Genomic DNA, 14274 nt, shown 5'->3' with positions numbered 1-14274 from the left:
GGGGAGTGACAGGGAAGGATAATGTCGTTTTTTCCTCTCTGAACTCACAGAATCGTTTCCCAAACGAACTTTGCATTGTGGTGATTGCAGACTTGAAATATTCCAAATTTATCGTATCATGACTTTGTTTGAACTCTCTCAAAGAGGGAAAGTGAGACAGTGTACCTCTCTGTAAATCTTTGACAAACACTGTCAACTTGCGCTCGAATGCCAAAACCTCCTCCAGCATGTGCAGGGCTGTGCCTCCTTTCCCCTGAAGGGTTGTATTTAGCGTGTTTAGATGTGCTGTCATGTCTACCATAAAATGTAATTTTTCCAGCCACTCTGGCTGTTCCAGCTCAGCAAAGGTGAGCTCTTTGCTGCCCAGGAAGGTTTTTACTTCTTCCAAACATGTGACAAAGCAACGGCAACGTTATTGCCTGTCACCGGGCGGGCAGTGTGGAGCTGAGCGGCGACCTGTCAGCAGCGGCAACGCCAGAGCAGGTGTCACAGTGCGCCTCCTCCCCTCGCTAGCATCCGCCCCGGAGCCGCGGTCAAGGTTCAAAAGAGCCGCATGCGGCTCCGGAGCCGCAGGTTGCCGACCCCTGGTCTACACCAATCAAAGAGCTGTTATACATGTTTAGAGATGGTCGGGGCAGCTAATGTTAATGTAGGAGAGCTCTCTGTACCCGGCAGTAGGTGTGTAGTGACATAAGAAGGGAGGGGCTGCTGGGGGCTCTGGGACCCTGGGTGGGCCAGACGCTTAAGCCTCTTGGCACCAGGCGTTGGGTTCCCAAGCGGGTCCAGACGCTTAAGCCTTTTGGCACCAGGCGTTGGGTTCTCAGGCGCTTAATCCCCTTGGCGCCGCCAAAGGGGGGGGGCTGTGTGTGCTCTGTGGGAGATCTGGGGGCACACACGGCCCCACCCCTCGTTGGGGACTAGTTATAAAAGCGGAGCTCCCTGGACGATCAGGGCCAGTCGTAGCTCAAGACCCAAGACCCAAGACCAGCCATCGGAGGACCCTGGGACGCTGTGAGAGCCAGTGGTGGGACTCTGGAACTCCCGACTCTACGACCTTGTGAGGGCGAGATCAGAGCGTAGCCAGAGTAGAGTACCTAGGCTGTGTACCTAGGCTGTGTACCTAGGCTGTGTACCTAGGCTGTGTATCTAGGCTGTGTACCTAGGCTGTGTACCTAGGCTGTGTACCTAGCCTGTGTATCTAGGCTGTGTACCTAGGCTGTGTACCTAGGCTGTGTACCTAGGCTGTGTACCTAGGCTGTGTACCTAGGCTGTGTCTCTAGGCTGTGTACCTAGGCTGTGTATCTAGGCTGTGTACCTAGGCTGTGTCTCTAGGCTGTGTACCTAGGCTGTGTACCTAGGCTGTGTACCTAGGCTGTGTACCTAGGCTGTGTACCTAGGCAGTGTACCTAGGCAGTGTACCTAGGCTGTGTCTCTAGGCTGTGTACCTAGGCTGTGTACCTAGGCTGTGTACCTAGGCTGTGTCTCTAGGCTGTGTCTCTAGGCTGTGTACCTAAGCTGTGTACCAAGGCTGTAACAGAGTATCAGGACTGTTGGAGTGTTGTGTTGTAATAAAGAAGTTACCTCTACAAGTGTCTCTGGAACCCGTTACAGGTGTACCGCAATCAGAGAGCTGTTTACAAAGGATTCGAGATGCTTGTCAATGTAGCTCGGAGAGAGCTCGGAAACAGCCATCGCCACATGGAGGTGGAAAGGGATGGCAAGCCGCCATTTACTAACACAGCTACCGGTGGCTGTGTTAGTGAAAGTAACTCAGAGAGTCGAAAATAACTGCTAACATCGGTAGGTAGGAAGGGAACATCACAGCCAGTTATGACCTAAACTCAACGGAATTTTCAGTACCCGTCATGACGCCTGCCAAATAATTTTCAATTATTTTCAATTATTTGGCATAGGCTAGTATGCCAATTAGCTTTTAGGCCAAAAAGGGTATGTCTAGTTTCTTTATGTAAGGTGAAAATTGAATCGTGAAATTTTCAATTGTGTACGTGAAATGTAGCATACTACAGCAAACACAATGGAGGCATGCACTTGTTGAAAAATAAAGCTATGGAAATTTGGCTCATTTTGGCAAAAAAACTGCATAGATTAGTATTCTGATTTTATCTTTTGAGACGTAAAAATGTAATCTAAAAATGTCTCACTTTTAATTTAATATATAGCATACTAAGGCTAAGTACAAATGAGGATTGCACTTTTTGTTGAAAAAAGAAAGCTATGAAAATTGAGACAATTTTGCCAAAAAACGGCATGGTATGGCGATTTGCTTTTTTAATTGAAATTTTCAAGGTGAAATTTCTCACTTTTAATGTAATAGATAGCATGATAATGCTAAACAAAAGGAATTGACTTTTTCTTGGAAAATGCATATGTGAAAATTAACGTTTTGTTGTAAAATAAATATGTAACTTTTTTTTACTAATCTTGGATAAATGGACATAGGTGAGTATGCGTATTTGTTTGATTTTTTTCAAAATTGCATAGTGAAATTTCGGACTTTTAATGTGTAGTGGGTTCAATTGAGGTGCACACTCAACTTGGTGGCAACACTATTTATTAACGCATAACAACCAACGTGAACGTTATACACAGGATGTTGACCACCGTTCCTAATCTCACTAACACTCGGGGTGGGAATACTACATAACGTGACCAGGGCAGGTTAACCGTTAACGGGCTTGCCTGGTCATGGACGAAGGTCGGAACCTGGAGGAGCGTTGATGGTGTCTTCATCCCGGGGTCGAACAGCCCAGCTCTCACCCCCCCCCGCTTATAACCCCCGTGGCGTGGCCGGCTCCGCCCCAATGCACGCCCCCCTTCTCGATCCTTCGAGAAGGCTGGCGACGGTTCGCGGCTACACCCGGCAGGCGTCACGCGGACGCTGAGGGCGGCTGGAATTCTCGACGGTCGCAGAACTCTGATCCAAATTCGCTCTCTCCCTCCCCTCTCATCCTCTCGAAGCCCGTCAATCCTATACTCTTAATTCTTTCGGTAAAGTCACGTAGGTAAAAATGAAATTAATAAAAATAAAACAATAAAAATCACGACGTTTCGGAGGCAACACAAGTCTCCGTCATCAGGTGGGACCGTCACAGCCAGATTTGCTGCATCAAGTGAGACAAGGATTCAAGATGTAATCCCTTAAATGCAAGTTGAGGGGGGAGGAGAGGGGGGGGAGCTCATCAGCATGTGGTAGCCAATGAATGGAACGTATCGGGAGGTAGGGGGGCGGGGCTAAAAGAAGGCACGAAGTGGTACACGAGAGTCGGCGACGTGGACGTGGTTGTGCGCAAGCAACTATTGTTGCACACGCAACTATTGTTGCACACGCAACTATTGTTGCACACGCAACTATTGTTGCACACGCAACTATTGTTGCACACGCAACTATTGTTGCACACGCAACTATTGTTGCACACGCCAACGTATTGGACGGAGAGGGGAGGGGAGGCCAAAAGAGAGTGTGGGGTGCAAGTGCCCGTCAATCCCCGCGGGTGACACGATGTCAACCTGGGCGGCCAATCCGAGCGCTTCACCTGCCGGGTTTTGAACGCTCTGGTTGTTACGGGGGCATCATGTCATCCCCCCCTCTTCCCCCCCTTTCCATTGTCCCCGTATCTGCGTTCCTCATCTCTGATCCACCGATAATTTGTCTCTCTCGTAAATCCTCCTCCGAGGGCACCTAGGGAGTTTCTCCCCACCCCACAGTTTGCACTGCCCGTAGAGTGTTTGCCCTCGAGGCCTGATCTCCCGTGTTGTGTTTGTGCTTCATCGCGGCCAGCCTGTAAAACTCTATGCGCCCCTACGACTTTTAAAGTTGATTTTAGGGGGGCCGCCATGTAGTCCGGCCTGGGGGGGGGGGTCGGGCCAATCTCCTGGCAACGGGAAACCGGGGAGACATCCCTGCTAGGGGCCCTTCGGATGCAATGCACATTACTAAAGTGCTATGCAGCACTTTAGTAATGTTACTAAAGTGCTATGCAGCACTTTAGTAATGTGCATTGCATGATTACTCGATGGGGCACAGTCCGATTATGGCATGCAAATTACATTTGCTTTATTATTCCAATCGTTTACCCAAGGAATCTTTACCGAGCCTTGTGACTCCTTTTTCAGGAGGGTCCTGCCAGGTGATCGCAATGCAGTGAGCGACGTTGCTGCTGCTTCGTGTGATCCCAATTAAGGGATTTGCAGGTCCAGTAATTGTTTTCAGCAATGGGATGTGTTGGCCCATCAGGACCGGTTACATTGTGTTGGGTTTTTTTAGCTATGGGAGTAACTGGGTGAAACCGGAGGTAACCCAAACAATGCCAAGCCTTGTTGTTTACAATTATTTCGTGTAACATTTTATCTCTCTCCTCAACAGTACCTTCTCCACATCGGAGGTTGTCTGATTTTTACCGCATCGTGCCGTTTCGTCGGCACTGTACAATAAAGATCGGACGAGTTCATTCGTCGGCTCTGCCGTCCCTGTGTGTGCGCATAGTGAGCGTGCGGATTACGATAGCTCTCCTAAAGATGGACCAGTATAGATTGAATATCTGTATCAAGTTGTGCTGCTGTAAAGCATTTACCCTGGGGAAAAATCGGTCACATTGACCGAAGGGTTATTGGCTAAAACCTGACGATGAAAAAACCTGTGCTAAAAGTATTCACCTTGGTGACATCATTACGTATGTGCCATCGTCTCGCGATGCCTCTCATTTTTCATCGTGTAGCATGCATCTCTGCGGAGAATGGCTTTTTGTGTTGAGTTTGTTGTCTTTATCCCACAACTCCGATTAACGTGGTTGGTTATGTGCGGTGCAAAAGAAGTTCAACATGCATAAATCTCATGCGGCTTTGAACCCAGCGTTGTAATCAACTTTCGATAACCAGAATTGATCTCTACCGTTAGTGAGGACTTCACTACAGGAGTTCAATTGTGGCAATCTCCTGATAATGCTGGTTGTAAATGCCAGCGAGACGTCGTGGCCTAATTGTTAAATGTTGCGGATGTCTCTGCAGCGACGACGGTGGTCCGCTGAAGAAATCAAATAAAACTGACACATTTGTTCACAACAACTTTATTCATTCGGCTGCATCGGGTGGAGGAGGACGCACAACACAACATTGGCAGTCTTTACTATGCGGCAATCTGACTTTTAATCAATTAACCAAATGAAAACTAAACTTTGTATTTTACCAGGCAAGGCCCTCTGAGATGTATAGATCTTTTTCAGAAACGACCTGGCCACAAATGTTCGCTCAACGAATTAGCTTATGTGGAAATTTATATCTACCAAATACTCTCAACGCATGTTGATTCTAAATGTGGAGGGGAAAACCGAAGGACCCAGAGAATATAAAAAATAGTTTGTTAGTTTCTGGAGAATCTGGAGTGCCGGTGTCCAGTGGCTCGCCGATTGCTGAGCGCCTCGTAGTGATGAATGCCACAATGTGCATGCGTGGCGACACCAGGATGTGCCGATACGTCGTCGCGCACACGTTGAGCGGCAGTGGCCCACACGTGGATCACAATCACTGGTGATCTACACGCCGAAGACAGAAGACCGGGCTGGAGAATAGGACCCTGGAACCCAAACTCTGCAGCCCTTCTAAGGGCTGGAGCTCAGTGAGGCCAGTGGTCAAGGGAGAATAGGTCCCTGAATCTTGACTTGGAGCTGTCGTGACTGCAGGAATTAATATTCTTGGGTCTTTCGGTAAAGTCACGTAGATAGGTTCAAAGAAAATAACAAAGACAAAAAACTACGACGTTTCGATCGCAACACATGCAATCGCCATATTTTCTTTGAACCTATCTACGTGACTTTACCGAAAGACCCAAGAATATAGTGTATATATATACACACACAATATGAAGGAGTCTGTCACAGTGGCAAGATGTTAACTACATCGCCTGGTCTACAGGAGGTCGTGGGTTCGATCCCGACCCTGACGCCTGCTGTATATTTGGAGTTTGCGTGTCTCTCCCTGTGGTCACATGGATTTTTCTCCAGGTCTCCCGGTTTTTCCCTCCACATTTAGAATCAACATCATCACGCATTTAGAGTATTTCGCTACTATACATTTGCACGTTATGATAAGCCACTTCGTTGAGCTGTCATTTGTGGCCAAGTCGCTTCTGAAAAAGAGCTGCATATCCCAGTGCGCTTTACCTGATCAAATGTTTTTTTTTTAATAGTTTAGTTTAGTATTGTCTGCATCTTTATCTAGTTACCCTACTCGATAAGAATTCCCGGGCCGGGCCGGGGGTACCAGGGTCTGAGGGCAAGAGGGGCAGCCCCCCCAACAGTCCAGCCCCTCGCACCCTGCATCTCTGCAGCAGCCGCTCGCACGCGGAGCGTGGCACGGATGAGACGAAGGGGCGGGAGGCGGGCGACGGCTCGGGGAGGCCGGGACCCCCAGGGAACGCCCAGGGGCAGCACACCGCACGGGGAACCGGGATCGCGGGAGCCGAGCAGGGCCGCGCCCCCCTGTGGCGCCACGCGGACGAGCAGCAAGCGGCCGCTGTGCACGGACGCTGCCCCTGGCCGTGCCCATTCCATTCCAAACGCCCCCGTGTGCCGTCCTGCATCTGCTCGTGCCCTTCGCAACGCCCGCTCCGTTGCCAATGCCCCTGCGTGTCGTCCTGCCCCTGTCCATCAGTCTGCCCCTGTCCATCAGTCTGCCCCTGTCCATCAGTCTGCCCCTGGCCGTGCCCTCGGCCACACTCGTTCCACTGCCACTCCACCTTCAGCACCGCCCGCTCCGGCTCTGGCCACTGGTCGCTTAACTGCGCTCGGATCTCGCGCCTCTGGCCCCGCTCATGCAAATGCCCTCCCGAGTCGTGTCCACGCTTGTCGCTCGCCTGCCCGTGCCCCGGGCCGTGCCCCTGTGGCGCGGAGTGCGGGCGCCTCGGTGCGAGGCGACGCCGCATGCAAGCCTCGAACTGGCGGCGCTCCTCAGCGAGTTGGCGCAGGCGACTCAGACGCTGCGTGTCCAGCTTCCGCAGGGTCTGCCACGCGGCGGTTACAAGAAGGGCGAAACATCAGAATGTCATTTGTATTGGAGGAATCTGATACGCTATAAAGCTCTTTTTCACAGATGTCCAGTAGTTTTCACAGATGTTCGGGTGGAGCATGACAAAGGCCGTCGATGATTATCACAGACATGCCCACACGATGACCGATTACGATTATCACAGACATGCCCACACGATGACCGATTACGATTTTCACAGACATGCCCACACGATGACCGATTACGATTATCACAGACATGCCCACACGATGACCGATTACGATTATCACAGACATGCCCACACGATGACCGATTACGATTATCACAGACATGCCCACACGATGACCGATTACGATTATCACAGACATGCCCACACGATGACCGATTACGATTATCACAGACATGCCCACACGATGACCGATTACGATTATCACAGACATGCCCACACGATGACCGATTACGATTATCACAGACATGCCCACACGATGACCGATTACGATTATCACAGACATGCCCACACGATGACCGATTACGATTATCACAGACATGCCCACACGATGACCGATTACGATTATCACAGACATGCCCACACGATGACCGATTACGATTATCACAGACATGCCCACACGATGACCGATTACGATTATCACAGACATGCCCACACGATGACCGATTACGATTATCACAGACATGCCCACACGATGACCGATTACGATTATCACAGACATGCCCACACGATGACCGATTACGATTATCACAGACATGCCCACACGATGACCGATTACGATTTTCACAGACATGCCCACACGATGACCGATTACGATTATCACAGACATGCCCACACGATGACCGATTACGATTATCACAGACATGCCCACACGATGACCGATTACGATTATCACAGACATGCCCACACGATGACCGATTACGATTTTCACAGACATGCCCACACGATGACCGATTACGATTATCACAGACATGCCCACACGATGACCGATTACGGACGGCGGTGGTGGCAGCGGCTTGTTCCAGAGGTTCGGGGTTGGAATCCAGCAGGGCCGCCCCGGTTAACACTGCGGTTGTGCATTTACCGTAGAAAGATACCGCGCACCGGCTGCTTCACGCGCAGTGGAGGTTACAGATCCCATGACGTCATTCGCGAGGTTCAAAACATATTTGTGTAATACCTTAATCTGTATGTATGTCTCAAAACCCTCCAGGGTACTTACGGACAAGGTAGAAAGCTGAAATTGTATACATAGGTAGCTTTAACGACACAAACAGAAAAATATAATTAAAGAGTAGTAGTTAGTGTAAGATCGTATATAAAATTGTCAAAAAATCATATCAGGTTAATTATTATATTTATTCAAAACTTTTGCCTGCAGAAGACAGGCTTCATGAACGAGTTAGTCAATAACAGTGTGGCCTTCAAAATAATATTTTAAATAATGGTAAAAAAGCAAGCTTAGCAATGCACAGTTTTATTTGCACTCTAAAGTACATACATTATTTTGACCCGAAAATTCATCACATTTCATGTGCTGATTAAAAGTGGGTGGCATCCTTTCAATATGTTTAAGTTTCCTTATGCAAGCCATCAACTTTTATTCAGCACATAAAATGTGATTAATTCTGGGGTCAAAACAATTGATTTTGTACTTTAGAGTTAAATTAACTAGGAAGAATTATTACAGTTAAGAAAAAAAACATGAATAGCCCAGGATCAGCGGGACCTGGACCGGGTGTTGTAATGCAATCTTGTATTGTCACGTTAGACGATGAGTCTGTGTAGAAAATGTCAGTTCGTTAGGCTTCGTAGATCCGAAGATATTACGCGTCAAAGATTCCAAAGAATATAAACAGATACAACGGCAAGTTCAATGAAAGTGTGTAGTAGTAATGCAAATAAAAGTGTGTGTAATAGATGACAGTGACACACACCAACACGCACACAAAGATGAGAGGGACACACACCACCACGCACACAAAGATGAGAGGGACACACCCACACGCACACAAAGATGAGAGGGACACCCACACGTACACAAATATGAGAGGGACACCCACACGTACACAAATATGAGAGGGACACACACCCACACGCACACAAAGATGAGAGGGACACCCACACGCACACAAATATGAGAGGGACACACACCCACACGCACACAAAGATGAGAGGGACACACACACGCACGCACACAAATATGAGAGGGACACACACACGCACACAAATATGAGAGGGACACACACCCACACGCACACAAATATGAGAGGGACACACACCCACACGCACACAAAGATGAGAGGGACACACACACGCACACAAATATGAGATGGACACACACCCACACGCACACAAAGATGAGAGGGACACACACCCACACGCACACAAAGATGAGAGGGACACACACACGCACACAAATATGAGAGGGACACACACCCACACGCACACAAATATGAGAGGGACACACACCCACACGCACACAAAGATGAGAGGGACACACACCCACACGCACACAAATATGAGAGGGACACCCACACGCACACAAATATGAGAGGGACACACACCCACACGCACACAAATATGAGAGGGACACACACCCACACGCACACAAATATGAGAGGGACACACACCCACACGCACACAAAGATGAGAGGGACACACACACGCACACAAATATGAGAGGGACACACACCCACACGCACACAAAGATGAGAGGGACACACACCCACACGCACACAAAGATGAGAGGGACACACACCACCACGCACACAAAGATGAGAGGGACACACCCACACGCACACAAAGATGAGAGGGACACCCACACGCACACAAAGATGAGAGGGACACACACCCACACGCACCCAAAGATGAGAGGGACACACACCCACACGCACACAAAGATGAGAGGGACACACACACGCACACAAAGATGAGAGGGACACACACACACACGCACACAAAGATGAGAGGGACACACACCCACACGCACACAAAGATGAGAGGGACACACACACGCACACAAAGATGAGAGGGACACACACCCACACGCACACAAAGATGAGAGGGACACCCACACGCACACAAAGATGAGAGGGACACACACCCACACGCACACAAAGATGAGAGGGACACACACCCACACGCACACAAAGATGAGAGGGACACACACCCACACGCACACAAAGATGAGAGGGACACACACCCACACGCACACAAAGATGAGAGGGACACACCCACACGCACACAAAGATGAGAGGGACACACACCCACACGCACACAAAGATGAGAGGGACACACACCCACACGCACACAAAGATGAGAGGGACACACACCCACACGCACACAAAGATGAGAGGGACACACACCCACACGCACACAAAGATGAGAGGGACACACCCACACGCACACAAAGATGAGAGGGACACACACCCACACGCACACAAAGATGAGAGGGTCACACACCCACACGCACACAAAGATGAGAGGGACACACACCCACACAAAGATGAGAGGGACACACACCCACACGCACACAAAGATGAGAGGGACACACACCCACACGCACACAAAGATGAGAGGGACACACACCCACACGCACACAAAGATGAGAGGGACACCCACCCACACGCACACAAAGATGAGAGGGACACACACCCACACGCACACAAAGATGAGAGGGACACCCACCCACACGCACACAAAGATGAGAGGGACACCCACCCACACGCACACAAAGATGAGAGGGACACACACACACACGCACACAAAGATGAGAGGGACACCCACCCACACGCACACAAAGATGAGAGGGACACACACACAGCAGCAGCACCAGCAGCAGCAGCAGCACGAGGTGTGCACGCCGCTGTGGTACCTGCGCCAGCTGCCGCTGCTCCTTGACGACGGCGTGGTTGAGGGCCTGGGGCGCCTGCATCAGGTCCGCCAGGCACAGCGAGTAGAAGGGATCCCCGCGGTAGAGGCTCCGCAGAGAGACGAGGGCGGGGTTCCACTCGCGGTTCAGCAGCTCCTGCTCCTCCTGGGCGCCCTCCATGAGTTCGCTCCCCATCGCAGGCGTGGTCCACGTGTGTGATGTGAATGGGATGCGTGGCAGAGCGCACTGCGTACGCACAGAGACCCCCCGTGTCGCCTTCAACAGACCATGGAGGCGAAAGGCGTCTCTGTGCGACGCAAGGCGACTCAGGACCCGGGGTACACGCGGGTGTTCGTCTGAAGCCTCGAAGGGGGGTGATGACGCTGCCGCGTAATTGAGTAACCACAGTTCAATCAGACACTGTGATCCCACGCGCGGCGTGGGAGGCAGTGGGTGTGTTCACGGGGTAGGATTGGGGAGGTCAGGAATGCGGGGAGTGGAATGAGGTCTAGGTTCATTTAAATGACTCACAATAGATCTTGATTTGAAGCTTTCGTGACTGCAGGAATTCATACTCTTTGGGTCTTTCCGTAAAGTCACGTGGGTAGAAGAATATTACTTTTCCATCTACCTGACTTTACCGAACATATTACTTTTCTATCTATGTGACTTTACCGAACATATTACTTTTCTATCTATGTGACTTTACCGAAAGACCCAAAGAGTACTCAAATAGAGCAAACAACGAGCGCACGTGGTTAATGAATAGACAAACGGAGATGTTCACATACAGAGAATTCCACTCCTCCGCCCGTATGTGCAAACACGTGGGATGCATCAATATCGCCACTGTGGAGGCAAAGGCGGCCAGGGGTGGCGCTGCCCACCCACCCCTGTGAAGGCCATTCGGCGTCCATAGGTGCTGCTCGCTAACATCTCTTGCCCCAAAAGAATGTCTACAAGGGGGATCTTTGTCTTGTGGCTGGCTTCAGAGCTGACTCAGCCCATCGCCCCTCTGTTATGGATGCTGTCACAATTCTCCGGGGATGCCTTCCCCGAGTGGCACGACTCCCTCTCACATTTCCTGCATTTCCAGATGTTTTGGTCGACATCACTGACATGGTCGTCCTGTCTCGCCAATGAATCAAGACGGCGGCGGTCACTGCATCGCCCGGCGCTTTCAGACACCCTTCTGCAGCCGTCTGGAACGCTCTGTCTTCCGATATTAGGAAGCCACTGTAGCTATGCGCTTTTAAAAATAGATTGAAAACTAACTTATTTAAAACTGCTATTTGTGTTTAGTTTGTTGTCCTTCCCCCGCGGTTGCCTGCACGCGGTGTGAAAGAAGTTCAACAGACGTACACGTACGATTTCCGGCCACTGCGATTATAATCAGCGGCGAGTGGTCATCTTTGAACCCGTCCCCGACAACTCCATTACCAACTCCCCCATGCCAGCTTGGTAAAGTATGGTCAAGTACCGTGCAATTCAATAATGTAAATTGTGTCGCACTGCTGTGCGTGACGTCGGCAAGCACGCAGCATGCAGCCCTTCGTACCTGCCACGCACGGTGGTCGCCCAGACCGGGGCTTACATTTCTGCTTCGCTTTCCAGATCAGGAGCATTGCGGATCATTTGGTCAGGGTAAAGAATAAAAATTAACTATTTTTATTTTACCAGGAAAGGCCCACTGAGCTTTGTAGCTCTTTTTCAGAAGCGACCTGGCCACAAACGAAGTGGCTTATCACGTGGAAATGTACAGCAGCCAAACACTCTAAACGCGTGGTGATGCTGATTCTAAATGTGGAGGGAAAAACCGGAAGACCCGGAGATAAATCCACGCGACCACGGGGAGAGAGACACGCAAACTCCAAATATACAGCAGCAGCAGCAGGCTCTGGATGCAACCCTCGAGCTCCTGTATACCACGTGAGGTCGTTAACATCTCGCCACCGTGGCGCCCATCATTGTCACACGCACATGAAGGCACACACACACGCATAGCACCAGGAAAAGAAATACAACATTCTAAAGTGATTCAATGTTTCACAATAGCAGCGACACTCACCGTTAGTTGTGCGAGCGTCGCAGCGATGAGGTTGACAGTTGTGGTCTCGGCACGAGTCCCCCAGCCAGAAACACGTGGAGGGAAGGCAGCGGTGGTGTAGGACAATGTGTTTACGCGTGTGCCTGGATACGTCAGCGTGTGCCTGGATGCGTCAGCGTGTGTCTGTGAGTGTTAGCATGTGCTTAAATTGTGTTGTATTTATGTTCTCGTGTGCGTTAGCGTGTCTCCGAGTACGCTCACGATGTTGCTATGGGGTGGTCGTGATCCTGTGTGTGAGCGTGGGGAGCGGTGGGGCAGCGGTTTACCTGCACTGGCCTGCTGCGTACCCGGCGACCTTGACTTCGATTCCTCAGCCACGGCGACCATCAGTGGCACGCGGCGTGAGACATTACCCCGAGCCTCACCCGGATCGACCCAAGCATGTCCAGCGAGTGTCTGGGGAGACAAAGACGGCCCCGCGTGGTGCTATCAAGAGGACACCGCCGTGCGCCGTGTCGGCCTGAAACACTAACACAAGCACGTCCCCGCGGACAGAAATGGGTCTCAGCAGGCTGGATGGCTACGCTGGCCGTTTTGATCCTCGTCTTTGGCTGGGAGTCGTTTTGGGTTTCGTGGCAAGACCCGCTTGGCCAGCGTGCCTGCTATTTAATGATTGATCCGCCGGCGGAAGGAGGTGGGGGGATGGAAGGCATGCATTATACACGTCCCCTCTGTAAGCCGACGCGCCCCCCTCCCGACCACGGCTCATACCGAGGAGCCGATGGCCCGAGCACGACCCGCGCGTCTCCCACTCCGAAGGGGCCCACACGCGATTGGCATCCGTCGCTTATGAGCATCCAAGCCGCGCTAATCGGGTACTAGAGGGGCATATGTTCGACCCGGCAACAACCCCGTTTCTCATGTGAGCGCGTTGACTCACTTCTATTGCAAGTGGTTATTTCAGTGACAAAAGTGGCTGAACTGTGTGTGTAATCCAAACAGGAAGGCCTCTTCACAATTCTGGCAAATTCCCTAATTAAGCTGGTTGTAATCACCAGTGAAACGTCGTACAACTCAAATTGTAAATGTGAGTTTACTCTCCAACACGCAGCCGGTGTGCTGAAGTAGTAACAAAATGGCACGTTTGTTTAAGTGACAACCCTTCCTAATTGGCTGTCATGTGGTGGCGGGTTGACGACACGTGAATATCTATGCGAACCCAGACACCATTATGGATATTGGTCGCGAACGCCTCCGTGTTAAATCGTGTTTGTAAGTCGGCTGTGCGGGCCTTCGTCGGTGAATGCTGCTACGGCTGTACGGGTG

The 14274-nt window shown here is 50.6% G+C and overlaps 1 protein-coding gene across 3 annotated transcripts; it reads right to left on the bottom strand.

The window, feature by feature from the left end:
• Window positions 1–5077: 5077 nt before the first annotated feature.
• On the bottom strand, window positions 5078–14047 carry LOC144945394 (uncharacterized). 3 transcript variants are annotated; one of them, XM_078873909.1, is made up of 3 exons: window positions 13275–14047; window positions 10905–11147; window positions 5078–7015 (listed from the first exon to the last, which is right to left on the bottom strand). In XM_078873909.1, the coding sequence occupies exons 2-3, from the start codon at window positions 11094–11096 to the stop codon at window positions 6227–6229; spliced, it is 981 nt and encodes a 326-aa protein (XP_078730035.1). In that variant the 5' UTR covers window positions 11097–11147; window positions 13275–14047; the 3' UTR covers window positions 5078–6226. The 3 variants fall into 3 exon arrangements, with proteins under 3 accessions (XP_078730035.1, XP_078730037.1, XP_078730036.1); XM_078873911.1 differs by having other exon boundaries at window positions 10905–11075; XM_078873910.1 differs by lacking the exon at window positions 13275–14047 and adding an exon at window positions 12970–13104.
• Window positions 14048–14274: the final 227 nt, after the last annotated feature.

This window comes from Lampetra fluviatilis, chromosome 37 (genome assembly GCF_964198595.1).
Source record: "Lampetra fluviatilis chromosome 37, kcLamFluv1.1, whole genome shotgun sequence".
Lineage (NCBI taxonomy): Eukaryota > Metazoa > Chordata > Hyperoartia > Petromyzontiformes > Petromyzontidae > Lampetra > Lampetra fluviatilis.
Note: the sequence above shows the minus strand (reverse complement) of the source record. Positions and strands in the feature narration are given on the sequence as shown.